The 27,498-nt window shown below is 60.0% G+C and overlaps 2 protein-coding genes across 2 annotated transcripts in view; one reads left to right on the plus strand and one right to left on the minus strand.

Moving 5' to 3' along the window:
• The window catches only part of PRRX2 (paired related homeobox 2), a 42,309-nt gene extending 40,281 nt beyond the window's left edge, over nt 1-2,028 (plus strand). Inside the window, exons 3-4 of the mRNA XM_028520423.2 lie at nt 349-527; nt 1,568-2,028. Of these exons, the coding sequence (XP_028376224.1) occupies nt 349-527; nt 1,568-1,703 (315 nt within the window). The 3' untranslated portion in view covers nt 1,704-2,028. The remainder of the gene's footprint in view (nt 1-348; nt 528-1,567) is intronic.
• A 9,162-nt stretch (nt 2,029-11,190) lies between these two features.
• Nucleotides 11,191-21,672, minus strand: PTGES (prostaglandin E synthase). The gene is made up of 3 exons (XM_028525451.2): nt 21,330-21,672; nt 18,769-18,851; nt 11,191-11,871 (listed from the first exon to the last, which is right to left on the minus strand). Exons 1-3 carry the CDS (start codon nt 21,456-21,458, stop codon nt 11,622-11,624), a joined length of 462 nt encoding a protein of 153 aa, XP_028381252.1. The 5' UTR covers nt 21,459-21,672; the 3' UTR covers nt 11,191-11,621.
• Nucleotides 21,673-27,498: the final 5,826 nt, after the last annotated feature.

The following is a 27,498-nucleotide window of genomic DNA, read 5'->3' on the forward strand; positions in this document are numbered from 1 at the left end:
AAAGTGCTTGGAGCTGTGCCTGCCGCAAGGGTTTTGATAGACAGAAGTCGTTATGAAGTGTCGTGTCCGCTGTGCCAGCTCTGAGCTGAGAGCTCCGCATGCGGCTCTCTCTCGATGACCTCACAACAGCGAAGTGTCATTCACTGGCCGTTTCATCCACTCACGCCCCCATCCCCCATTCCCCAGCACTCTCTCTCACCCCCATGTTACAGATTCGAAAAGTGGGGCTCAGTGAGGTGAGGTGGCCAGTCCAGGGCTGGGAGCAGAGCAGGCACACGCTAGGCTCCAAGGTCCCCGGGTCCCCTTTGCGGCGGCTGCGCCTGCTCACCCCACCCTCCCACCCCCCAGGTCTGGTTCCAGAACCGCCGGGCCAAGTTCCGCCGCAACGAGCGGGCCATGCTGGCCAACCGCTCCGCCTCCCTGCTCAAGTCCTACAGCCAGGAAGCCGCCATCGAGCAGCCCGTGGCCCCCCGGCCCACCGCCCTGAGCCCAGACTATCTCTCCTGGACGGCCTCGTCCCCCTACAGGTGAGAGCTGGGCCCCTCTCGGGTAAGGGTGGGCCGCAGCCGGGACCCCGGGGGCATGTAGGGCCCGGGCTCCTCTGAGCATCGGAAGAGACCTGTGAATGGTGCCCACGGGCCCCTGGGACCGGGGCCCACCAGGTCGTATGGGGGCAAGTGTGTGAATGTGTGCTCATGAGTGTGCGTGGGGGTGTTGCATGAGTGTGTGCACACAGGAGTGTGCGTGTGCACATGTACTTGTGTGCACGTGAGTGTGTGGAAGGACGAGAAGACCAGGCCTGTCTGGAGGGGAAGGGAAGAGGCCGCACCACTCTCAGGCGCCCCGTGGGATGGCTGGCGCGAGAGCCCCAGCGCCGTGCCCACCCTCCTGGCCAGAACCAGAGGCCGGGGGGGGAGGCCTGACAGAATGGCCTCCCCATCGTGGGGACCCGGTGGGGTCCAAAGCCAAGTCCTGGGGCAGTTCCCCCCTGGTCAAACCTGGGAAAAAGGCTCCACCCAAGGTGGCAGGGCGAGGCAGAAGAGGGAGGGGGCGCTAGGGTTCTGTTCCCCACCACTCCAGGGGGTGCCCCTTAGTCTGTGAGCAGCTGGAGCCCCAGTCTCCTCGAAGGTGAGACCCAGCAGGTCAGCTTGTGGGACCGAAGTCCTAGTGCCGCCTGACATCTCTCCGAGCTACCCCTGCCCTGTCCTCGCCTGGGGCGGGAGAATCACGTCAAGGCACCCTTAAATGCAGGTGTGTTCATTCACCCGCATCCCACGCAGACACTGGGGGAATGGGACCCAGGCCCAGCTCTTGGGAAGCTCCTGGTCCAGCGAGGAATGCCCACAGACCCACAGGGTGGCTCCGTGTCGCCGTGCTGGCTGTGGGTGCTTCTGACTGCTCCCCGAATGCTGCAGCCCCTCCTCCCCCGCCCCAAGCAGGAGGCTGCCTGGGAGAGCAGGCTGAGGAAGGGAGGCGGGGAGGCTGGGGTCCAGGGCTGACAGCCAGAAGAGCCGCGGGCAGCATGCCAGCCACACCCGATGTGTCCTGTGTCTTCTGTCACCCCCAGTACGGTGCCACCCTACAGCCCTGGAGGCTCCAGCCCGGCAACCCCAGGGGTCAACATGGCCAACAGCATCGCCAGCCTCCGCCTCAAGGCCAAGGAGTTCAGCCTGCACCACAGCCAAGTACCCACCGTGAACTGACCACCCGCCCTGTCGGGACCCGGCTGCCTCCCCGGTCTACGGTGACAGAAAAGAGGGCAGACACGCAGGAAAGTGGCCCTCTCCTGTCCCTGTCCCCAGGAGGGGCAGAGGCCGGGGCTCTCCCGGTCCCTCCCTCCAGCCCAGGGTCCCGGGACGGAGAGGCTGCTCAGATGCCCGAAGCCTGGCTGGAGACTTGGGCCCGTGACCCTCGGAGGGGCTGGGCTGGAAGGTGGAGCAGGAGCTAACCAAGGACCTCATTTATTTTGTGTATTAAAACCGAATAGCTTTTGTCTTTAAGAAATAAAAAGTTGTTTAAGCCCAAAAAGGTTGTGGGAGGGCGGGTCCGAGCAGCCAAGCAATTGGGGGCCGCCACCCAGGGCCCACGGAGACTGCCCGGGCCTGGCTGGGGCCAGCGGCCAGCAGGGCCAGCTGCCCACGTATCTGTCTCCTTCTGGATGAAGCCCTCCCTCACCACACAGAGCCCCAGGGTGGGGAGGGGGCAGGAGGACAAGGAGCTGCCCCAGACCCTGCGGACACGCAGGTGTCTACGCGACTCTGAGCAGGAGGACCCCTCCCCTGTCTGGTCAGGCAGGGGGGTGACCACAGACTGGCCAGAGGGTGTATGGGGCAGACGCTGAAATTAAATTCCCTGTTTGTGTACATACAGAAAGTGGGGGACCCCTCTGAGCATTTGACTGTGGAGGGGCCTGGGCAAATGGCCCGCAAAGTGGGGGCACAGAGTGGAGGTCCCAGGCAGGCTCACAGGACGGAGGAGTGGTCCCAACAGTCCAGGACACCAGAGGGGCCTTGCCCAAGCCCCGCCCCCCAGCCACCTTTCTGCGGGTGGTAACTGGGGGTGACAGAAGATACCTCTGCCACCAGCCAGTGACACCAATGATGAGGAGCTACAGAACACTGTGGGGTGAGGGCAGTGGTCTGAAGCCAGCCCCTCCGCCTGGCCCTCTGCCACCCCTTCTAAGGGGCACGCCCCCCTGGGAAGGTAAAGGTCATTTCTGGAACTTCAACCAGCCCCCAGGAAGAAGGATAGCACTTCCTGACCCTTGAAGGCGCAAAGATGAGCAGCCCCTTTGTCTGGGTGGCCCGCACAGTAACACGGTGGTCACGCCCTGGTCGGGTCAACATTCTACAATCCGCCAGCCCACACAGCCTCAGAGCGCCCCCTAGAGGCCAGCGCACCCACCTGCAGGCTACAGCTAGATGGCCTCAAACAGGTCCAAGCCATGTGACAAAGCCTCGCTTGAGGGGGGTCCCCGTTTTTGTTTTAGGAAGTATGGTGACTATACCCATGAGCGAGGTGAGGACCCCTCCCCGGTCTCCCCCAATTCCTGCCTCGATGGCCTTCGTTGCACTCTACCTGGAACCCCAGCGTGAAAACGTGGCCCTTGTGGGCGGAGCTGGGCCCTCGTCTGACGTACAGACGTGCGTGGGGACGCTGGCCACGTGACTTCCCGGTGGCTGGACGGTTGGGACTCTGTCAGCACCCAGGGGGCCCCGAGGGGAACGAGGGGGGCACAGGCTCGGCCTGAAGCCGCGGGAGGGGCCGTGCTGCCCACGTGCAGTGAGCTGGCCCAGGCCCACCTGACTGAGAGGGCGAGGCCGGAGCCGGGGAGAGAGCCGCACCTGGACAGGGGCCCGGCGGGTGCAGCCAGAGCTGTGTTTTCTCACTGCGTTTGGGCTCTGCCTCGGGCAAGTGCTTTCTGGGCCTTCATTTGCCACTGATCACTGAACAAATGTTGTGAAACAGCCGCTCTGTGCCAGCCCCTGAGGACAATGCAGAGAGGACTGACATGGGGTCCCTGGCTGCAGAGGCCACACGCAGCACAGGAGGCCCCACACTTAGCCTAAGGCATCTAGGCAGACTTCCTGGAGGAGGTGTCCCAGAAGGATGAAGAGTTCACCAAACAGAGAGGAGAGGGACAGCAGTGTGTCTGGCTAAGGAAACGGCAAATGTGAAGGCCCTGGGGAAAGCCAGAAGCTGTCTGTTTGGGGCGGGTCCGGGGCTGGGTCTCCCAGGGTGGGAGGAAGAGATGCAGGAGCCAGCTCGAGCGGGACTGCTGTGGCCAGATCTGAAAGTCTGGGTGTCACCCTGGCACTGGGAAGCCATGGAGGGGACTTGCTCGGGGGAGGAAGCTGTGCCCTGGGCCCTGTGTGGAGGCCAGGGCAGGGGTCCAGGCAGGAGTGACAGCATCCTGGACCAGCCGGGGACCAGAAGGGCAGATCTGGGAGGTGTCCTGGACACAGTGGGGTCAGGGGTTGACGACGAGATGATGGGCTGGGGAGAAGGCGGTGGCCAGGGGGCCAGGACCCGGCTTAGGCACCCGGCAGTGCCCAGGGAGGAAGAAACCCTGGAAAGGAGACCTGCCTGCTAGAAGTCTCTGGAAGATGCTGGCTGCCCGCTTCTACCCAGACAAGAGTGGGGGGACCTCCTGGTCTGAGTAGAGTCCTCCCTCACACAGAGCCGACCCCTCCCGCCTGGCAGGGGGTTTGCACCAGCCAAGGGCTGGCCGGGGACCGGGAGCAGGGAGCTCCTAGGCAGCCAAAGAGTGTCCCTTTCCTCCCCAGAAGCCTTGAACCGGGAGGGGCGAGCGAGCGAGTGGCTGGGCACCCAGCACCCAGGCGCCGCCGCCGGTGTTCCCGCCCTCGCGCAGATGCAGGCCCATCGGTCATGCTCTGGGCAATCCAAAGCTGGGGTGGGTGCCCCGTAGCTGGCTAGGTGGGGGCAGTCTGCAGCAGAGATGGGGGTCACGGGAATGGGGGCAGGCCGGCGTGAGTGGGAGGGGCGGGGCGGGGCTCCGGCCGAGGGCCTGGAAGGCAGGCCCCAAGAATGCCAGCCTCGGCCAAGGCCAAAGCGGGGGGCCGGGTTCCCACAGAGGCGCTGGCCCTGTGGTGGGGCGCAAGTATGTCAGTGTCGCTTCCTCCCAAGCGCTCTAGAAAAAACAAACCGGCTTAATTGTTTACACATGTTGCTCTGGGGCGCTGCGGGGGGGGCGGGGCGCGCGGGCCCTCCCTGTAGAAGAAAATACATTCAGACTGTGCTGTCGCGTTGCAGCCCCAATTACAGGGCTGTGTGGGAGCCTCCCGGGCACCAGGCCCGGGATATAATTTTCCACGAGGGGCAGGTACCCACGGCCCCATCCCAGGCCGGGAGAATGCAGAGCTTCTCTGTCTCCCTTTGTGTCTGCCTTTTTTTTTTTTTTTTTTTTTTGTCAGTAAAGGAACTTCAATTGAGAGAGAAATGGGGAGAAAGGCAGTCTGTCTCTTGGGAACCCCCAAGCCTAAGAAATGAAGCCCAGAGCTTTACGCTGGGCGAGGCACTTCTCTGGTCCTCAGTTGCCCCCTCCGTAAACGGGAGTCACCCCGGAAGCCACTTCCCAGGGTTATCGGCACGTCGCCCTCCATAAATGGGTGCCTGCGTGTCTATGGTGAAGGAGCACGGTGAGCGGTGGAGTCTGAGGAGGTCAAAACCCTCCCCGTCCTGGGCGGGGGGGGGGGGGGACTGGCACCGTCCCTGCCCAGGGAGCCCGGCACACACGCGGTGCTGGGGGGCCCTGGAACCTTTGGAGCGCCCACTGGGGGCCAAACCAAAACGGTGTCTTCAGCTCCTGCACTCCCGCCACCCGCCCCTGGAGGGCGCTGTGGGGTCACTGTCGGGCACGGAGCAGGGAGAACACCGCCCCCTCCCCACACAGATCACCCCGCCTGCAGCGAGCTCGGACCCAGCCGGCCTTCTCTCGGAAGACAAAGAAACCAGCAAATCCCCGACCACCAGCAGGGGTCACAGCGAGGAAATCAGCACAAGCCTTCCGGAAAACGCACCAACCGCCTTGGAAATGTGGGCGCGCTCTCGCTCAGAAATTTCATGTCGAAGCGCACGTGGAGAAATAATCCGAAACGGGGTGGGGGTGGGGGTGCAGGGCAGTGTGTGCCCAGATGTCTATCACCGCAACGCCAAAAATCTGGGGAGACGCACACCAGACCGGCAATGGTTTAAATCCCCTAGAGGCAGGCTCACGACGCTCAGGTCTCCGCACTGCCTGCACTGTGGCTGACAGCCCGGGAGAGAAACTCACAGCAGGCAGGCCGGTGCGACAGTGTCACCTGCACGAGCAGCCCTCTGAAAACACAAATCCGCGCCTGCTTCCCTTCTCCGTCCCCCGTGGCGCCTCAGCCAGAGCTGGACCCGATACCTGTTGCTGAGTGGGTGGCCCCGCCCCCAGCTCGGGGGTGACGCCCCATCAGTCCTCCTGTCTTGAAGCTCTGTGGTCCGGACCCCCTGTCATAGCGCAAGTGCTGGGGAGAACGCGTTTGAGAGCTTCTCACCTCTCGGTTCGCCTCTTAGAAGTGGGAAGGGATTGAGCTTGGGGTGTGAGGGGCAGCAGGGGGCCACTGGGAATCGGAAGAACCAAAAGGAGAGGTGGTGTGGTGGCCTGACACTAGGACAGCCCCGTGACCCCCACCCCAGGCAGCCACACCCCTGTGTCACCCCAGCCCCTGAGTGTAGGCGACCCTCTGACTTGCTTCCCACCAAGAGAGTAGGGAAAAGGTAAAAGACTGAGCAGATGTAATTGGTCCCTAATCAGATGACTCAGACTTAATCAAAAGGGAGGTTGCCCTGGGTGGGCCTGGCCTAACCAGGTGAGCCTTCAAAGAGGGCCCGGGTGTTTCCCGAAAGAAGAGATTCCAAGCAGAGGGATGCCGCCCCGCCGGCCTTGAAGAACAACGGCCTTGCTGTGAACTGCCCTTGGCGGCGAGGGCCTCGGTCTTACAGAGCACAGAACCAAGTTCTGGCCGCTGTCTGGACGAGCGTGGAAGGGGACGCTGAGATCCAGGGGGCCTCGGCCTGGGGGAGCCCTTGACGGCAGCCTCGTGAGACCCTGAGCAGAGGACCCAGGTAAGCCGTGCCCCGACTGCTGACCTGCAGAAACCGCAAGGTCATAAGTGGTGTTGTTCTAAGCTCTGCTTGTGGCAACTTGTTACTCAGCCTAGAAAACTAATGCAGGTGGACACGGAGCTTGGAAATCCCACCTTGACCTTGGCCTCACTCTGCCCGAGGTGCCCCCAGAACCCCAGATGATCTTCCAGGCCACAGCAACGGCCTCCCGTCTTAACTCCTTCCGGGCCCTTCTGCACAAGCTGACAGATGACCTGCTGCCCTCTAGAGCCTCCTATGGCTCCCCAGGTCTGTCCCCGGGGACAGTCCCATCACCCAGGCCCGGGGTCAAGGCTCCGCCATCCAGCCCTGCCCTCCCTGCCGGCCTCAACCGCCCTGTCCCCAACCCCGGCTTCTCCAGACAACAGGCCCGGCATCTCAGGCCCCTCGCCCCATCACACTCCCTCTTTCCGAGGTCCCCCTGCCAGCCCCCACCCAGCCCCCCTGCCAGAGAAAATCCATCGCAACAAGGGATACGATGGTGTCGGCTTTCGAACACATCAAGTTCACGTCTGGGCTGTCAGCGGACATTGCAGCGTGTCTGGGGAGGTGTGCGCAGGTGAAAAAGACGAATTTGGTGTTATAATTTTATATGTGGACAGTGGCAAGAAGAATGCTATTTTTTTTTAATAAAGATGAGCGAACTATTTTTTAAAGATTTTTATTTATTTATTTTTAGGGAGAGAAGGGAGAGCGAGAGAGAGAGAGAGAGAAACATCAATGTGCAGTTGCTGGGGGTTATGGCCTGCAACCCAGGAATGTACCCTGGCTGGGAATCGAACCTGCGACACTTTGGTTCCCAGCCCGAGCTCAATCCACTGAGCTACGCCAGCCAGGGCCTATTCTTTTTCTAACTCAAATTTTAAGAAGCAAAGTTTTCTTTTTTTCAAAGTCGTGGCTGGTACAGATGCCAAGAGGAGCGACAATGGCCATGCAGGTGGCCGTGTGGCAGGGTCCCCTGGGAGCAGAGGTAGAGAAACATGACCCTGCGTGTCATGCCTCTCCCTGGGGTCACGCAGACACTTTGGGGGTGTACACATACCTATAGGGTAATTAGTATAATATATATTTAATATGCATGTGTATAAACACATCACGCACATCATATATAGCACGCATACATCTTTACTGTGCCTAGTGGGAAAGTCTGGGAAGAGACAAACCCTAACGTGAACAGCGATGTTCTCAGGGACGCGGGGTTGTGGGTGGTCTCTATTCCCAATACACACCCCTCATGAATTTCCCCGCCCAGGCTACACATCGACAGGACAGGGCGGGGCAAAAGTGGGCTTACCGTTGCATGTGAAACAGAGCTTATGCTTGTGTTATATTTATTCATCCCGGCATTATGTTCCACACGAACAACTGTAAACTGGTTTTTTAAAATATTTTATTTATTTATTTTTAGAGAGGGAAGGGAGGGAGGGAGAGAGAGAGATAGAGAGAAACATCAATGTGCGGTTGCTGGGGGTTATGGCCTGCAACCCAGGCACGTACCCTGGCTGGGAATCGAACCTGGGACACTTTGGTTCCCAGCCCGAGCTCAATCCACTGAGCTACACCAGCCAGGGCCATAACTGACTTTTGCCCCACCCTGTCTTGTTTGGAAAATCCCATCCGAATCGGAACCATCTTTTCTGGGGGACGGCTACACCACAAGCCTCCAGGGCCCGCGCGCCTCCCGGTCCGGCGAGTTCACCGCTGGGTGCGCACCTCAGAGAGGAGCTCGTGCGCGGAGACCGGTGTTGGGAGGCCCCTGAGAGAGACGCGCCTGTGCTGGTGAGCCCGGAAAATCAGCTCCCCAACCATGAGGGCTGGTCAAGGAAACGAGGAGGGTGTCGGGCTGACCGAACGCCGGGAGCTGGTGGAATTCATGACGTTGGCCGTGGGAAGCCCTGGGAGAGAGGGCAGGTGGGTGATCACTAGGGAAAGTCTCAACCGGTGACAGAAGGGGGAGCCCCTGAGCACAGATGCCAGCACACCTGTGACACGCTGGGGCCTCCCAGCGCCAGGAAACCCTCAACCGATGTTTTTTGCTGTGAACTTCTGTCCAGGGTAAAACACACACACACACACACACACAGATACACACATAACACACACACTCACTTTACACGCCGTCCAGTCCCTGAATGGAAACACCCTAGGAGCCAGGTGCTCTCCCCAGCCTGGGGGACATGGCACCACAGGGGACAACGCAGACCCCCAGCCCTGTCCCCCAGGAGCACACGCACTGGACAGAGACCAACAGTGGAATGGATCGGATGAAGGGGAGTGCGGGGCCGCCCTCTGAGGGGAGAGGCCGCCGGAGGGCTCACCGGGCTGGAGAAGCCTCTGGCTTGGGTGGGGGGATGGACATAGGGATCTGATTGGGAGGCCGTTGCAGTGACACAGGCCCTTGTGGCACCCATTGTGGATGAGTGTCCCAGAGCCCCAGAGTGTGACAGGACGGCCTCTTCTTTGGTGAGCACGGGAGGTTTACCTTTCTTTCTTTGGGCTTTTCTGTGGTTCTTAAGCCTTTGCTGGACACTGACCATGACATGTGAGTGTGAGTAATTCACAGTTTTTGAAAAGCTCACCCACCTTTCAGGTTCCAACTCCAGCCCGCCTCTCCCGGGAAGCCCACCTGGAGTGCCACCAGCTCCGACAGACACTCTCTGTTCTGTGACTGCCCTGGCTGCTCTGCAAGGCCATTCCCAAGAGCAGCGGCCACAGGGTCCCTGGATTTTATGTGGGAAATGGGCTCTGCCTGCCCCGGGGCATCCTTAGGTTCTGTCCCTGCCCCTGGGACTGTGCAAACCAGGTCCCTTTGTCCCCTCACCTCTCTCTGTGTCTCCAAGTCCCTCTCACAGGAGGGAAGCTCTTGGAAGCCTCAAGCCAAGAAACTCACAAAAGGAGGGAGCCCCACGGGTTCCTTGGAGGGGCCCCTGTGGGAGCCTGGGGAGGCCGGGTGGGCAGGGTGCATCACGGGCTTCCTCCTCAGGGATGTGTACTGGGGTGGGCGCAAAAGGGTCCACAGCATTAGACCCAACTAGCAGCGTGTCAAGGAGAGGGACCCCACTTACAGCCCAGCACCCTGACCCTGGGCTCTCCCAGTCCCAGTTCTCGACCCTTCTCCCTGGCTCTGAACTCCCAACAAGCCCCAAACCCCAAGCGAGCCTCGCCGAGGACCCTTTGGCCTCCTTTCCCTCCGTGCCCCCTCCCCACCACTTCGCAGCAGCAAGACCGCAGGGGGCCGGAGTCTGCTCATCTTTGCACAGCCCCCCAAACAATGTGACTTACCCCAAGACTCAGGTGAGTTTCCACCTCGCCCCACGCAGGGGTGGGAGGGCCCTCCCTGTACCCCCGCTGCACCACCTGCCCCATTAGGGTGCTGGGCGCTTGGAGTTGTTACTGTCTGTTGTCCTGGTGTCCCCCAACTGCCCCTGCCCTCAGGCTGGGCACAGCATCCGAGGTGGTACCACACCAGTGAATGAATGATGGTGAATGAATGACAGCACACAAGAGGCTCTGCATCCCTGTGGCTCCGCCCCCTTCACCCGGGTCCCGGGTGGCATCGGATGCCCTCCTCATCTGGGTCCCAGCTGGGCACACTGCCCCCTCAGCCCCCTTCCCCAGGAGGAAAAAGATAGAAATAAAAACACACACAAGACCTGCTTCCCTGAGCCTTACTTCCATATCTACACCCCTCCCCACGGGGACGGGCCTAAGGAGTTAAGGGGAAAATTCTAAGTACCGCGCCCCGCGGGTGTTCAGCCAACAGCGGCCACTAGATGCTCCGCCAAGCGCCTCCTCGGCTCGTGTGCCAAGAACGGAAGCTCCTCTCACCACCAGGGGGCAGTGCCGCCCACTCCCGCTCTGAGGCCGGAGCAACGCCGGGTCTAGGCTAACCCGGGTTTCCAGTGATCCCCCTCCCACTCCATCAGCGCGGAGGGGCAGGAGTTCAGAGGCTGCAGAGTGGTGGGAGGCCCCCACGCCCGGACCCTGGAGCACAGGGCAGGCCTGGCAGGGGGTTTAGGGAGAGTGGGGCAGCAGTGCGCAGTGGTTAGAACAGGGCCACACGGGTCCTGGGACAAGGGTCTAGGACAGTCCCAGCTCCCCACGGGGGTGCACGCCGGCGACGTTCAAAACTGGCAGGGACTGAGGGAGCCGGAATTCCCTTTAAGTGGTCAGCCATTCAAAGCCCAGGGTCCCCCACTAACGGCCCTCGGGAGCGACTAACACCTCAGGGAGAGGGGGCCACCCTCACCTCGGCCCTTCCCATTGGCACCTGCCCCAAGGAGAGCGGGACCTGGCAAAGAAATGTGGGGAGCACGGGGAGACATCCCCAGGACCCGAAGGAGTGAAGCCGCACCCCACCTCACCACACTCCCACCTCCAGAGAAGCTGCAAAACCACAGCCTGGCTGACCCTGGGCCTCCCCAGGGAACCGGCAGGGGCTCCCGGGCCTGACCTCGGCTGGGGCTCACGGGGCAGCTTGCTCAGCACGTGGATGCCCAGGCCCCCCTCCAGACCGGCCACACCAGAGCCTCCGGGGGCTGTCTGAGAAGTTAGCGTTTTATTAGAGCTCTGGACCTGGACAGCCGTCAGCTGTAGGGACCTGGGCTGCGTCTCTGCGAGCTCTCCCTGTTCGTAGGCAGGAGGAGACGGGGCGATGTCTTTGGTGCTGTCATCCGAGTGGAGGGACTGTCTCTCAACCCTGACGACCCGTCTCTAAACGGTTCCGATCGGCCACTTCTCCCAGGAATCCAAGGGGCATGCATTTACACGTGTGCACACACATGCATAGGCCAGCTGGGCCAGGAGCCCGGAGCCCACGCTCAGCAGGTTGCTAGGAGACCAGGCCCTGGGGCCTATCCCAATCTTGAAAGGACGCCCAGTTCCCCCAAGTACAGTCCGGCCTGGTCCGGCCCTGGTGGCTGGTGGCCGGTGGCCAGCGGTCCGGCGGCCGAGGTGTCAGTGGCCGGTCACAGATGGCGGGCTGCTTCCCAGATGATCTGCAGGGCCATGGAGACGCAGGGGATCTGGGCCACCGTGTAGGCCAGGGAGCGGGTGGGCGCCCGCAGCTTGCCTAGGTAAGCTACGGTGTGCACCACGCGGCCCAGGAAGACGACGAGGAAGTGCATCCGGGCCACGAAAGGGCTGGGCTCCAGGAAGGAGTAGACCAAGCCCAGGAACAGGAAGGGGTAGATGTTCTCCATGTCATTCCGATGGGCCCTGGGGAGGCAAGGGCGGACAGTCAGCAGGCGGCGGCTTTGGGAATGTCACACAGGCTGGGGCCCTCCGCCCTGAAAGGCCCTGCGCCCCTGGGGTGTCATCTCAAAGGGCGCCAGACTCAAGTCCCTCCGTGGCCAGAACAAGAGGTACCCAGAGGTGGGAGGGGCGGCCGCTCCCAAGCTGGCCCTGCCAGCAGCCGGGAAACAGCCTGTGACCAGGCTGGGAGCCATGGGCGGCCGGTTGGGGTCAGATTACCAAGCCCTAGGGCTCCGCAGGACCGGTCCCTGCCAGTCTCCCCACCCTTGTCCTCTGGCCTTGGACCCCACGTGGGCAAAGTGGGGCTCCAAGGGGCTGAGTGAGGGCCGGGGGGACCTGGGTCTGACTCAAATTCATGCTCTTCGCCAGCAAAGCCAGGCAGGCTTCCCCGGGGCTGCCCTCTTTCCAAGGGCAGGTTCCCCGGGCCCTCCCGGGCGGAACGGGCTAAAGCCCGGGAGCCTGAGTCGGAAATCCACGCCTGCATCTAATTCTGCCCCTAAACGGAAGCGAGTCCCCTCCCCCTTTCCGGACACAGACAACGGGGCAGCCTCCCCTCGCTGGACCCAACCAGCTGCCGGACCCTGGCGACGCGCTTCCTCCCATCCGAGCTGTCCTGCTTCTGTTTTTGTTTGAAATAACCAAGCGTGTGATGCGGGGTGGGAGGGGGAGGGCTCAGGGCGGCCTGCGTGTGGCCCTGCCGTAAACAAAGGACCGGGAACGAAGACGCGCGCACTTCCGCGAAGGGTCGGTTTACATTTTCCACGACGCCCGCTGACGGGCAGCGTTCTTTACGGAGGAGTGTGGGCAGGTCGAGCCCCACGAGTTACACACGGAGCAAGTGACTCAGGCCAGAGATGGCATGTTGGAAGCTCACGTACGCGGGAGCCCGGTGCCGGGGCCATGACCTCCCCTCGGGAGGGGCCCCACATGTGTGTGAGGCGCAGGGACTCCGCTGCCGCAGAAGCCCCTTCTCCGGGCCTCCCTTCCAGCTGGAATGCTTCTCACCACAGCCCAGCGCAGCGCAGCGCCCCCAGGCGGTGACCTGCCGCAGAGCCTTAGGCAGGGGCTGTGGTATGCGGCCCCACAGAAAGGGACTGGGCCGGGTGGGCGGGGCAGGAAGGGGACCCGGAGCTCCAGGCAGTCCAGTGCTGGAGGGGTTCCCGCGGGGTGGGTGTGTGGGGGGGAGGTGTGCACAGCAGCTGGAAGGATGCGGTGCAGGGCATCCCTCAGGAAAGAGCCTTCCCAGGGAGAAGCTTTGGCACCTGCACGGGCTCTGAGGTGGGGAGAAGCTCAGAGTCCTGGAGGCCTGGAGAACTGGCCCAAGTGGCTGGAGGGGGTGCAGGAGGGAGAGCAAGGCCGGATAAGAGTGGGGACGGGGTCTGAGAAGCAAGGTGAGGAGTCTGGAATTCAACCCGAGCACACAAAAGCTCCTGTAAACCCAGCGGGGCCTGGATCTTTCTTGGGTCAAACTCAGGACACAGCGGTCAGTGTCTCTGCCCCTGTGTCCTAGAGCCCAGGTGAGCCTGCCTTCTCCTTTTCTCCAGAATCTCGATCTTGGGACCCGGCCCCATGGACAGGAAGTCTCCAGCCCGGCAGGTGTCACCCAGGGGGGCGGGGGCTGCTGCCACCTCCCAGACTGGAGACAGGAGGCCCTGGCCGGGTCCTGGCCACAGCGAAGAGGGAGAGAGGGAACCTGAAGCCAGGGGCCACTCCAGTTCCCCAATCAAGCAAGTCCCTTGCCCCCCCCCATGAGTTACAGGAAGGAGGCAGCAAGGAGCCCCCTAAAATCGCCCCACCCTGTGGGAACGGAGCTGTGACACCAGCACCCCCACCCGCTTGCTCTTAGAGGGACCCGCTTGAAAAACCTGTTTGAGGTTAGGTCAGAGTGTTCCAGAATGTGGTCTGTCCACCCACGAGGTGAAGCCACCTGGAGGAGCATTCATTCCTCTCATGTGTGTGTGTCATGTGTATGAGTGAGTGACATCCCCAGTGTCCTGAACTCACAGCCCTGCTCAGCGCCCGCGGACTCCTGCCTGGCGCCTCTTTTGTGGAGTCGGTCTGTCTCCTAGTCGATCCCCCCCTTTTCCTGCTGCCTGACAGTTCTCTGGCGTGAGCACCTTTTCCAGGGACCTCTGCCCTCTCCGGACGTGCCTGACAAAGGGCAGCTTCCGCTTGGCCATGTTCGCCTCCAGCGATGTTTCAGGCGTCCTTGGCTCTGGGACTCACACTCTTTAAGGAAAAGTGAGTGAATGAATGAATGAATGCATGAGTTCCACAGGAGGGTTACCCTGGTCCTGAAACGGTTAGGTAAAGAGGTCGTTTTTGTCACAGTTCCATAGTTTTATCTAAAAGCTTCAGGAAAACTATAACTAGCCTATGAAACCCGTTCATTTACTTTTCCTTCAAGTATCTATTTGTATTTTAAGAGTGAGTCTTTTTTTAGAAAGCCGTTAAGAGACTCGCTGGCCAAACCCCAAAGAGCAGGTGAGGGGAGGAAGATAAGGGGGGGGACAGTGTACGGCCGGGATGGGGGGCGTGGAGAGGGACCCTCGCAGGAAACCAAGCAAGGGAGCTGAGCCCCGCCTCCTGGCGTCAGCCCTCGGGGCTGGAAGACTCCGAGGCCCTGCCCCCCACCGTGAGGAAGGAGAGGCGGCTGGGATCTGAGAAAAGCCTGGCGCTCTGGCGCTCTGCTACTCAGCCCCTGGGGTCAGGCCGGGTCCCGCCCTCCGCCCTCTGCTGTGTGCAAACCGCAGTGCAGCCCCAGACAGGGAGACGCGGGGAAATGAGGGATGATGCAAGAAGACACATTCCCTTGCTCCCCACCCCAAAATCTGGACGGAGAGAGAGGACAGAGTCACGTACCCGAGGGATGCTTGGACAAAATGTGTCATTCCAACAACCACCGCTTTTTTTCACGGAGAAGTCAGCCACGGCAGTTCCCGCTAGACTGAACTTGCAGGCTTCCCGCGGCCTCAGGCCTGCCCCGCCCCTTCCGACAGCAGCCAGCCGCCCTTAGCTGCAACGGGTGCGGGTGCAGAGGGAGAGGGACACAGGGGTACCCCCGAGACACAGCTGGCTGCCAGGGCAGGTCTCTCCTCTCCCCATGCCCTGATCTCCTCACACGCCGGCAATTTCCCTGGACTCCCGCCCGCCTGGAGACCAGACCACAGAAAGGCTGCTTAGTTTTAAAGGCAGGTGTAAGAGACAGTCAAGTCGCCTCCGGGCAGAGGACAGCCTCCCAGCCTGGACAAACCTGTTCCCTCCTCTGCAGATAAGAGTTCCCTCCTCCAAAGGCTGCTGGGAGAGCCCAGGGGCCAGGTGCCTTAGATGGAACCCAGACGGTTATGCTAAATGAAGTCAGTCAGGCAGTGAAGGGCAGTATCATATGATCTCACTTGGAGCCCAGCCCTGGCTGGTGTGGCTCAGTGGGTGGAGTGATGGCCTGCGGACTGAAAGGTCGCCGGTTCGATTCCCACTCAGGGCACATGCCTGGGTTGCGAGCCAGGACCCCAGCGGGGGGCCGTGAGAGAGGCACCCGATCGCTGTTTCTCTCCCTTTCTCTCTCCTTTCATCTCTCTCTAAAAATAAATAAAATCTTTTTAGAAAGATGATGGTATCTGAGCCATTGCGTTCCAGGAAGATACATCCAGCCACTCAGGACACAGGACCCAGAGGGAAAATCACTGGTCAGCGGATGAAAGCATGTTAGGGAATTTGATGGACGACAGCTTTTATCCGATTAACCCCTTTTCTGAATTCCACCTCCCTCACCCACACTTCTTCCTCCTTACAAGAAAGGCTGGCTTGAAAGGACAAAGTCACGTACAGAGTCATGGAGGACCATCTGTTAGGGTGCAAACCCGCCGCCTTCTCAGATCGCCGGCCATCTGAATAAAGCACCCACAGAGATTCGGTCCCCGTCTCTGCTTCTTGGGTCTGGGGGTGACGGGCAGCCCCAGCATCGGCTTTTCTGGTTTCACCCTCGCTGCAGGTTCATCCACACAGACTCAGACTTGGCCAAAATACGCACAACGCCGGGGACTTGCACGGTCAGCTTCAAAAGAAGGTGGGCTTCCTCCTTCTCCTGGAGAGCTGGCTGCTGGCTGGCACAGCCGGGCTCATCTGCAAGGCAGATTTACCCTCCAAGAGCCAAGACCCGAGGGCTTTCCTGTTCGTGCAGAAGGGGGGGCCAGACCACCCTGTAAACGCTGGTCTGATGTTTAACCAGCTTTCGCTGCTGGGGCGTCTCTCCCTCCGGGACCGGGTTCCAGCCGGTGCCCCAGGAGCTGGTGCCAGGCTGTGCACTTCTGAGCTCCGCACCCTCGGGGTTTGTGATGTTATGTGAAGTCAGGAGGAGGAGCCCAGGGGACCAGGAACCCCACGTCTGGCATGGCAGGTCCCCAATAAATACCCACCAAATAGATACAAGGCATTAGTAGGTAAGAGGTGCTCAAAAACCGCCAAACTGAATCTCAAGCATTTCCATGTCAGCCCTATCACAGATGGTGAGTGACTGCAATCAGAAGAAAACACGGACCCTGGCCGGGTAGCTCAGTTGGTTAGAAAGTTGTCCCGACACACCAAGGTTGCGGGTTTGATCCCCGGTCAGAGCACATATAAGAACCAAACAATGAGCCCTGGCTGGTGTGGCTCAGCAGATTGAGTGCAGTCTGCAAACCAAAGGGTTGCCTGTTTGATTCCCAGTCGGGGCACATGTCTGAGTTATGGGCCAGGTCCCCAGTAGTGGGTGCACTAGAGGCAACCACACATCAATGTTTCTTTCCCTCTCTTTCTCCCTCTCTTTCCCTCTCTGTAAAAATAAATAAAATCTTTTTTTTAAAGCATCAAACAATGAATCAATCAGTAGAACAAACATCAACAACAAAAAATGATGTGTGTGTCTCTTTCTCATATAAATTAAAAAAAAAAAACTGAACTGGGTGTGTGCAAATGTCTCTCGTTGGCATGGATACAGCCAGAGAAAATAAACCAAGTGTTCGTAAGCCCATGTGATCACTCCTGTGCCTCAAGTGACCTTGGCTGCACAGCACCCCTGGGCCCTGGGAGAAGCCAACACCCTGCTGGTGGCTGCTGTGAGCCGGCTCCAGCCGGTCCGGGCAGCTCCTGCCCACTGCTGCCCAGGGGGGTCAAGCCAACCCAGGGTGGGGGTGGGGAGAAGGGTCCCCAGTATGGATTCAAGTATGGGTAAGGCTTTTGTTCACTGAAGCACAACCAGGTCTTAGTAAAGCGTCTTACACATAGTAGGTGCTCATTACATGCTAACTGGGTGATGGCTAGATGGGTGGGCCTCATGTGACGGACCAAATGCTGTAGTTATGTTAGAAGTGGCAAAGAATTTCACTTCCTACATTAACATTTCTGTGAGAGGTAAAAGCCACACGCGTGTATGTTTTTTGCAGCGACCAAGAAAATAATAACAAAAATTAAAAAACAGGTTTTCCTTTAAGAAAACACTCTCTATTACTTAGACCACAGGGTCCCACCCATTTCTGCAGGAGCCCTGGGTGAGGGTCTGTCTCCCTCTCACTCCCGTCCAGGGGCCCGCCCTCCCCACTGCTCCATGACCCAGCGGACAGCCCCCACCCCCCGGGGGTGCCAGCCCCCGCTCTCCAGCCCCTGGTATGGAAGAGCGGAGAAGAAACCGCCCAGAAGTCCCACACTGGGACCAGCGACAGGACATGAACCCTGACTCTCGGATGGAATTTTTACACGGCCCTTTTTAAAGAATCCCTTTTGAGTAATGGAAAAAGCTCATGAGATAATGCTGACTGAAAAATACCAGAATCCCCCCAAACTGGGTCTACGACGCATGCTTACGCTGATGGAAAATATAAAAAGTATTTAGACCTAGAAGCCAGAGAAGAGGCAGAAGGGAGTGTGAACAGGGACTAGAATCATAAGTGGTTTTCCTTTCCCTATCCTCTGTGTGGCCAAGGTCACCCACACTGTGTGCAGTGAGTAGTTCTGATTTTTGTGTAAGAAATCTTGTTTGTGACCGACTGGGGGGATGCTAAGCGCAGGAAAAGATGTTCAACTTCTCTCGGAATAAGAGAAAAGCAAAATAAACTGGGATGCGACATGCATTTCCAGCTCTCGCTCTGGCAGTGTGTCTGTCCAGAAGCAGAGGCGCTGCGGTGTCCAGCCCCAGAGCAGCAGCCTGTGACCACGCCGGGCGGAGGCCCGCGGCCCGTTGGGCGGTATTTCCTGCCATCAATTACCTCCGTGGTTTTGCTCGCCCGTGCAGAGGCCAACGAGAGGTTTCGTGCACTCTGTCTGTAGCAGAGAGTGAGAACGGCCTCGGTGCCCGTCAGAGGGGACTTAGGTGAGTCACAGGTCACCCCCCACCCCCTGCAGGGCGCCGACAGAGACACGGCAGCCCCCACCCCCGCAACGGTGAAGGACGGCGCTCTAGGAGCCGATGGGAAACCGTCTCCGCCGTGGGAAAACGCACGGCGCAGACCCGCGAGCAGAGGCGGATCGGCTGAGGGTGCGCAGGACAAGGCCCAGCCCCTGTGTGTGCGTAAGGACAGAGGAGCCCGGGACAGGTCTGCCCCGGAGGGTGGCACTGGCTGGGACGCAGCGGTCAGAGCCGGCGGGGAGGCCGCTCGCTGAATCGCCTTTGCTGCCTTTGGAATCCGGGACACCCTCAGCGTGTGTGTGTGTGTGTGTGTGCGTGTGTGTGTGTGTTCCTCTCCCACAGTTAGAAACCAGGCCAATGAATAAGGTGGGGCAGTCTGGGGGGGAGGGGCGGGGACCAGGAGGGCAGCAGACCCCGGCCCCCCGGAGCCCTCCGCGCCCCAGTGCTCAGAAGAGGGCCTGGCGCAGGCCCGCGGCACTTGCCTGAGGCAGCGGTCCACGTCGGGGTCGCTGCGGCAGTACTGGAGGCCTCCGTGTCGCAGCGCGTCCTCCGGGTTGGCGAAAGCCTGGAACAAACGCGGCAGCTGAGAGTTACTGCGCATGCGCGATGGGCGGCCCGGTCCCGCCCACTCGCCAGCACCCGTGAACTCCCTCCGTGGGCTAAGCGCTGGGGACTCACAGTGAACGGAGCTGCCCCAGACCGAACCTCTGTGTCCCCGCAGCAGAGTCAAACGTCGAAACCTAGCATTTGTGCCCTTACAAAAAAGACCCCGGGCAGCTCCCTAGCCTGTCCTGCCACGTGAGCACACAGCGAGCAGACGGCCGCCTAAGAACGAGAAAGCAGGCCCTCGCCAGACCCAGCGTCTGCCAGGGGCTTGACCTTGGACTTCCAGGCTCCAGAGCTGTCAGAAATAAATTTCGGTTGTCTGTAAACAGTCCAGTCTACGGTATTTTGTTATAGCTGGCCAAACACACGAACGCAAAGGCTCTCCCATCCCCCCTCTTGTGAAGCTCCCGGTCTGATAAACCAGGACGGACCAGGGGGTGCATGTTCAGCAAAAGGAGACAGGGTTTGGCCTCGAGAACGTTCGAGAAAGAGCTGGCCGAGCCTGGGGACCAGAGAAGGCTTCCCTGGGGCAGTGACAGGAAAGCTGAGGCCTGAGGGATGCACCAACAGTAACTGGATGAAGGGAGTCAGGAGCTGCAGCCACTGAGGCAGAGGAAGAGCATGTGCAAAGGCCCCGGGGTCAGGACAACAGTCACACCCAATGACTTGTCAATGGAAAGCAAAGATTTAAGGTCACACTCAGGTCATCAGAGGCCCACGCCCATCGCTCACGCTCCGCTCCTCCCTGCTGGCACCTGGGTGAGCCAGCGCCACCGGCTCACAGAGAACCCAGCCCCGGCCCTGGGTCACTGAACTGCCCACCCAGTGGAGTGTCCTGCTGCTTCCGACCCCAGAGCCTTTGTGGCACCTGTCCCCAGGCACTGGCTCGTCCTGCCTGGCGGGCCTGCCCCGTGCCCTCCCCCAGAGGTAAATGGAGCCCACGCCCCATGCCTGTCTCAGGATCAGAACCCCCCCCCCCGCCCCCCGCCCCAGAATTCTGCACCAGGCGCCCAATCCTCCTGGCACTGCGACCACCATCCCCGGCGTCCAGCGGAGGACACCGAGCTCCCAGACGGGCTCAGGTCCCAAGGTGGGGGGAGGGGGGGTGGAGGAGCCAGCACCAGCACCTGCACCTGCCACCTCCCTGCCACCTCCCCAGGCAGAAATGAGAGAGACGTGGGTGGGCTGGGTCCGAGGGGGGACTGCCGTCTGCCCCTCCCCTCAGGCCAGGCCGACAGGTTCTCAGACTGACCCGTATCCTTGCTTTCCCGAATTCACAGGCGAAGGGAAAGCTCCGGGCCCCAGCACCTCCCTGTTGGGGCCCCACCCCCTGCAGCCGGACGCCTGGGTTCAAACCCAGCTGTGTGACATTCAAAGCGAAGAGCGTCTCCTCTCCAGCCCCGATCCCTTACTTGGGACACAGGCGACCACAGCTCCTCCCTCCCACCCCACAGCCCTGGTGGGGATCATTACTGCTCAGCTCCTAGAAGGCACCCGGCGGGCGGGAGCAGCTGTCCCCGCTGGGTGTCTGTGCCCGGCAGCCTGGGATGGGCCACGGCGAGGGGGAGGCCAGGTGCTCAGCATGCCGGGAGTAATGGCACCTGGTGGGCTGCCCTGGTGGAAGGCAGGGCTGGGCCCGAGCTGCGGTGCCTACCCCCAACCCCCCAAGGATGCCAGAGCCAGCCCCACCTTGCTTTTGAACTCGACAGAGGGACTCACTTTCCCAGAAGGATTCCTCCACTGGAACACCAGTGGGTGCCCCGTGGGCCTCTCTGCTTCAAACAAGCTTGGCCCCCAGCTTCTCCGCTCCCTCCCACCGTCCAGGGTGGGTGGCTCCCACCAGCTCGCCCTGGCTCAGGGCTCGGCCACTTTATTGTTGTTTTGGCTCAGGGACTCAGGGACTCCTGGGCTCCGACGGGAGGGCTGAATTCCTCCCTAAAAGCTCCGGTGCAGCTCAGCTGAGAGCCAGCCCGGCCCCCAGAGGCTGTGGCGGGTCTGTGAGTGACCCGGCCAGGCAGCTGGGAATTTCCACTGGAAGCTCTCGGGTCCTGTTTCGCCGGTTCCCACTCCACCCAGAGCTCCGATCTCCCGTGCTGGGAGGCTGCCAGGTCGGAGGAGTGCCTCTGCTCTCTCTCCACCCCGGGGCTCCGAGTCTCAAGAGCCCAGCTGCGCTCGAGTGCCGTCGTGCCTGCAGCTTAGCTGGTGGCGCAGCGAGTGAGTCAATCTCTTCAAACAGAGGACAGGGAGGTGCGGGCCCTGCTGAAACCCGGGGCCACCGAGGTGCCATCCCTCTGGACTGGGCGCCGCCGCGGGGCCCGCCCCCCCCCAGCCCCGGACACTCGCATCCCGGCGCTGAAACCACCTTGGTAGCGAGAGGGGGAGTGCGCGCGCGCGCGCGCGCACGGACAGGGCAGGGATCTCCGAGGGCGGCACGTACCTTCTTCCGTAGCCGGACTTGGCCGGTGATGACCGCCACGACGTACATCTTGATGATGAGCAGCGTGCTGCAGAGCAGGAAGGCCGGGAGCACCTGGCCGCTGACGAGCGCCAGGACCGGGGGAGGCATCTCGACGCGGGAGCTCCGTGGAGGACGCGCGCGGCAGGCGGGCGTGCGGCTGTGCCCGTGGCAGTTTCTAGAGTAGCGAGGAGGCGGGGAGAGCGGCGAGGAGGCCCGTCCGCGCTCAGCACCCGCCCACTCCCAGCCAGCTGCAGAAGCGCTTCTGACCCTAGGTGCTTGGGACAGCAGGGCCCCCGGGGGGGGGGGGTGTCCCAGGCCCGTCCCTCCCCGGAAAATCCTTACCCACTTTCTAATCTGTTTCCTGGTTTTAAAAAATCATCTGAGTAAATTTGAATATCTAATTGTCTCTATTGAGAGATTCATGAATCTGGGGGGTCAGCCCATCTGGCAGCTCAAAGGGTGCCTCAAAGGGGGGCAACGAAATTGGAGATGTTTATAGGAAGAAAAGGGGGGCAAGGGAGCTAAATGGGAAAGAAAAGAAAAGGATTCTTTGAAGCCTCGATTTCTTTGGGGGAAGAGAAGGGGAAGGAGTTTTATCATGAGATCGCATCTTCTTTCCACAGGGGGGTGGGAAGGGGCGGAGGGGGCCCACATGCAGAGGAGGGCGCTGGGCCAGGCATTCCAGATCCGCTGATTACATTATGGTCCCGAGAGAGGTTTAAACTGCGATTCCTTCAGGTAGTGGATCTATTTTTGGTATCATGGGCTTTTAGCGCGAGTGACGCCATACGGGGCCTGTGGTTTTCTCTTTGACACCCCTCATCTGTAAAGTGGGGGTGCATGGCGGTGCCTTCCATGGGGGGGGGGTGCAACAAGGCCCAGCACCTGGCAGGACCCTCTGCAAGTAGTGGATGTTGCGCACCTGTGCTCCCCTCCCTGCGAGTCAGGGCAGGTGTTGGGCACGAGAGCTGAGCCACCTGCCCCCAACTCAGCCCAGACACCTGAGCCTCGGCCATACCCACATCGATGTGACTTTGCTCCTAGCGGTAGGCTGCACAATGGCCCCCAAAGATGCCCCCGTCCCAACCCCCAGAGTCGGTGACTGTGTCATCCTACGTGTCCAAGGGGGCTTCACAGAGCAGAGATGACCCTAGATGATGTGGGAGAGTCTGGTTTAATCACAGCGGTTTTCCTAAGAGGGAGGCAGGAAAATGTGTGAACAAAAAAGGGGGTTCCACGGAAAGTGGCCTCACGGGGCGATCTGATCATAAATTTCTACCTGGGCCGGTCGTGGTGGGTCATCACGCCCCAGGCATGCAGCTTTTTGCTGTTTTTGATTCTTAGAGAGAGGGAAGGGAGGGAGGGAGAGAGGGAGAGAGGGAGAGAGGCAGGGATGCGAGAGAGAATCCTTGACCCGCTGCCTCTCATCCAAGCCCTGACCAGGACCCGAACCCGGATCCCAAGCATGTGCCTTGACTGGGGGAATCAACCAGTGACCTTTTTTTGCTTTGCAAAACGATGCCCAGCCCACTGAGCCACACCAGCCAGGGCAGGCATGTAACTCTTTAGTAAAAGGTTTATCTTTGCCTCAAGCAAGTTCCGTCCTTGGCTTCTGTGGGGGGGACATCAAGGTGCCTCTGAAACGAGCGGGCTGCCACCTCCACGGAGGGCCGGAGGGCCGTCTCGCCAGCCATCCTGAAACCCAGCCCCCACCACGCTTCCCCCCACCCCCATGTCCCCTCCCTGAGGCCCCCTCCTTCGTGTCCAGTGCACAGAAGAAGCTGCAGAAGCCGTTCTTCTCTGGAGCATTTGAAATCTTACTGCCCAGCAAATGTCATCCGTTTGGCTCAAATAAACTCTTAGGAAAACTCTCCACCGGCTGAGCTGTCTCTGTGTTGGCAGATAAGAGGAAAGATAAAGGGAGAGGAAAGGTCAGAGGGGAAGAAGGTGCGCTACGGCTCGCTCTGAAGACGGAGGGAAGATAGCCGGGGAGTGTGGGCGGCCCCCGGAGGCCGTGAAAGACCAGGGAACTCGGGCCTCCTCAGAGCTTCCCGGAGGAGCCTGTCTTGCAGACACCTTGACTGCAGCCCACTGCGGCTGACCTTGGACTTACGGCCTCCAGAACCAGCCTCCAGGAAGTAAATGTGTGGTCATTCGCTGCAGCAACCCCAGGGGACAGGCCCACACCTCCCGCTGTCCTCGGGCATCGCCGGCCTTTCCCGAGAGGCTCCAGGCAAGCCGTTCGGTGTGGTGACTCCCCCGGGGGTCTGTCAGCTCTCCCCCCTGACCAAACCAGCCGTCCGTGCCCTGGGAGTCCCTGCGGCCCTTGTTTCAAAGTCCTCACCTTGCTGTGTCCCCCTCCCCCGGACCCCTTCCCCAGGGTTGGGGTGGGGCCTCAGGCAAAGGCAGGCATCTGGTCCCTTCCGTTTTGCCAACATGGCTCGCTTTGTCAGGGGCACCCCGGGGAACTGGGAAAGAGGGAGGATGGAACTTGGGCCTGCCCGAGGGGACAGACATGTCAGTCTGGCAAGTGTCCCAAAGCAGCAAAGACCGAGTCAAGGTCCGGCCGGAGGACGAAGACACTGGCCATGTGCTCGGGAGCCAGACTCAGCCGGCGTGGAACCCCGGGGCTGGCTTCCAGCGGCAGCCGTGTGGCTCCGTGCCAGCAGCTTCCCTCTCTGAGCCTGTTTCCTCAACCGGGAAACCTGGCTGGCAGTCGGTCCCCGCCCAGAGCCGCTGGGAGAACCGAGAAAGTCGTGTCTAATGACAAAGCACCTGGCACGTCCTCAGCCCGCCACCACCGGTTGCTCATCTGGGCCTCAGATTCCTCAATGAGGGGACAGCCACCCCAGCCTGGTGGGTCTACCAGGAGGGAGAGCCTTGGAAACTCCTGCCCTTACTGCTTCTTGTCCGTTTGCAATGTGCCCTAGCTTCCTTTATCTGGGCAAAAGATACACTGGCAAATAAAAAAAAGGAAAGAAAGAGAAAAGAGAAGAGAAGAGAAGAGAAGAGAAAAAAGAAAGAAAAGAAACGAAAGTGGCGCTTGCGGACAGACACCCACGTTTCTGGAGCGTGGGGCTGCCAGACGGGGCGGCCCCAGCTCCCAGAGATACCGCCGGGTCACGGCCAGGGACGGGCCTGGAAAGCCGCGACAGTCCTGAAATCAGGGTTATCTCTGACTGGGCACTGGGTGGAACTGTGCGAACCCAGTTCCCAGTTCCAAGGGCTCCTGGATGTTTCGTCCTCTGAGAACAGAGGACGTCGGCCTGCTGTGCCCCCACCTCGGGCGACCGCTGGAGGTGGCTGTCTTCCCTGTGGCTCAGAAAGCTCAGTTATGGCGTCTTTTGTGCCCCCCCTCCCCCCCAAGAATGGTGGACTAGAGACAGCCGGAGAGGGACCCTGGGAGTCGATCCCTCCTTGGCGTAGGAGGCATGCGGAGCCCTGCTTGGTCTTCCGAAGCAACACGGTGGAAACCGCCCCAGCAGGAGCTGGGAAACCAGCACGGGTGGAGAGCGGACTGCTACCTGCTGGCCCCCAAAGCCCAAACCCAGAGGGGCTTCAGGGAGGCCCTTCCGACGTCACGTGCGTGGCTTCCTGGTAGGAATCCTTGCCTCGCTGGCCGCTGGAATCCTCCAGCTGAGCCCGGGCCCGGCAGGGAGGACCAACCCTTCTCAGACCTCCGGCCGAGAGCGTCCCTAACGCCTCACTCAGCCGGGGTTTGTGCTGCGTTGTTTCTGGTGGCAGACACGGGGGGGGGGGGGGGGGTCAGTTTTCCCTGAGCCCCGGGCACACTCACTGCCTGTAAAACGGGGTGGGACCCCCGGCCTCACAGCAATGAGGGAGACTGCAGAGGCGCTGGGCCGCTCCCCGGGGCCTGGCCCGGAGGCCTGTGGGATATGCAGCCCGCGGGGCCTGTGCAGAGCTGAGGGTGCCGGCCGGCACTGGCCGGGCCCCCGGGTGTTGGAAAAGGTGTATATCTGGGCCTGGGTAATGGTAACATGGGCAGGACATGTGTAAACCTCCACCCAGCTCCCCCTTCCGTTGTACCTTTATTGTCTATTTTAATCTCTTCTCTTTATTGTATCTTTTCCCAAAGCCCACAAGGGTGCTGCCGTCACATCTCTACATCTCTGAGCAAACAGGAGCAGATGCGTCCAAAGCCCCATGCGCTTCCTCCAGCTCGCCCTCCTTGGCATTTCCTGCGGAGCAGAGACCCGGGCCCTCGCCGCCGTGTAATTGTCTGACTTCAGAGGCGGCCCAGAGAGAGAAGGAAGCGGCTCCACCTTGCTCCTGGTTCCTGACCTCCGGGAGCGAGCGCGTCTGGGGAAATGCGTGGTTAAGGAAAAAGAAACCTAAACCGGGACTGTCCTTGAAGTGACCTTTTAGGTCAGATTTGCACTGTAGTCATCCCTGTGATGGGGAACTCTAGAGTGGGAACATTTCAGTTTCAGGTCATAGTTAATAAAGCTAGTAGTTAATGCATGTGAAAGCTACTGTTTCGGGGGCTGCAGGTACGGCCCACCCTGACTCCGGGAGACCACAGTGACTGGCCTTTGTGCTCCAGAGCGGACCGTGAGCAATCACGATGATATCCGAGCCATTGTGCTCCAAGCAGAGACATTCCCCCATCCAGGACACATAAAGAAAGTCACCCGGGGACTTCCGGTCAAGATGGAGGTATAGACAGACACACTTCACCTCCTTGCACAACCATAAGAAGGATCACAACTAACCTCAAAACAAAAACACAAAGAACCATGAGAAGGTTGAACTGTGTGGAAGTCCAACAACCAGGGATTCCAAGAAGCTGTCTTCACCCAGATGGGCACGTGGGGCGGAGCCAGGGCTCGGGGGTGGAGAGGACACAGTGTGGTGGCAGTGAGGCAGTGGTGGCGAGGCAGCTGGCGGAACCAGTGGTCCCACGTTCATGAGCGGTGGGTAACATCGGGAGGGACACTTGGAAAGTGAGTGATCCCGGCCATGGGCCACACCATGCAGCCCAGGGCTCCAGTGACTGAAAAATAAAGCCTCATAATTTCGGGCTGTAAAACCCAGCAGGGGCTGGGGCAGTGGAAGACACTGCGGCCTCTTAGGGGAGGCCATTCAAAGGGCCCACGTGGTCCTAGAACGTGTCACACAAACCCACCCACTCTGGGAACCAGCACCAGGGCAGTGGCTAGAGGGGTGTCAGTCACAGACAGGAATGGGGCAGAGTGACTGGGAAGGGGTCAAGTGCTGAGCAAGCTTCAGCATCGCTGTCCCCGCTCCACTCCCTCCCTGGCATACAGAGCCACGACACAGGGAAGCGGGGTTTCCCGCCCTCACAGGTACCTAAGGCTCTCCCACCCTGTACAACTCCACAGGTGCCTAAGAGAGGGAGTCAGAGCAGCTCTACCTAACACACAGAGACAGACCCAGGGAGGCTGCCAAATCGAAGAGACAAGGAAACACGGCCCAAAGGAAAGCATAGAACAAAGCCCCAGAAAAAGAACTAAACGAAATGGAGATAGCCAACCTACCAGATACAGGGTTCAAAACACTGGTGATAAGGATGCTCAGAGAACTCACTGAGTATGGCAAAAGCATAAGGGAAGAAATGAAGGCTACACTACGTGAAATAAAGAAAAATCCACAGGGAACCAACAGTGAAGGGAAGGAAACCGGGGTTCAGATCAACGATCTGGAACATAAGGAAGAAACAAACAGTCAACCAGAACAGATGAAGAAACAAGAATTCAGAAACATGAGGAAAAAATAAGAAGACTCGGGGACATCTCCAAGTGCACCAACACCCGAATCATAGGGGTGCCAGAAGGAGAAGAGCAAGAGCAAGAAACCAAAAAACTTATTTGAAAAAATAATGAAAGAAAACTTCTCTAATTTGGCAAAGGAAATAGACATAAAAGTCTAGGAAGCACAGAGTCCCAAACAAGTTGGACCCAAAGAGGCCCACACCAAGACACATCATAATTAAAATGCCAAAGGTTAAAAATAGAGAATCTTAAAAGAAGCAAGGGAAAAGCAGAGAGTTACCTACCAAGGGGTTCCCATAAGACTATCAGCAGATTTCTCAAAAAAAAAAAAACTTTGCAGGCAAGAAGGGACTGGCAAGAAGTGTTCAAAGTGATGAAAAGCAAGGACCCAAGAT

Source organism: Phyllostomus discolor, chromosome 3 (genome assembly GCF_004126475.2).
Source record: "Phyllostomus discolor isolate MPI-MPIP mPhyDis1 chromosome 3, mPhyDis1.pri.v3, whole genome shotgun sequence".
NCBI lineage: Eukaryota > Metazoa > Chordata > Mammalia > Chiroptera > Phyllostomidae > Phyllostomus > Phyllostomus discolor.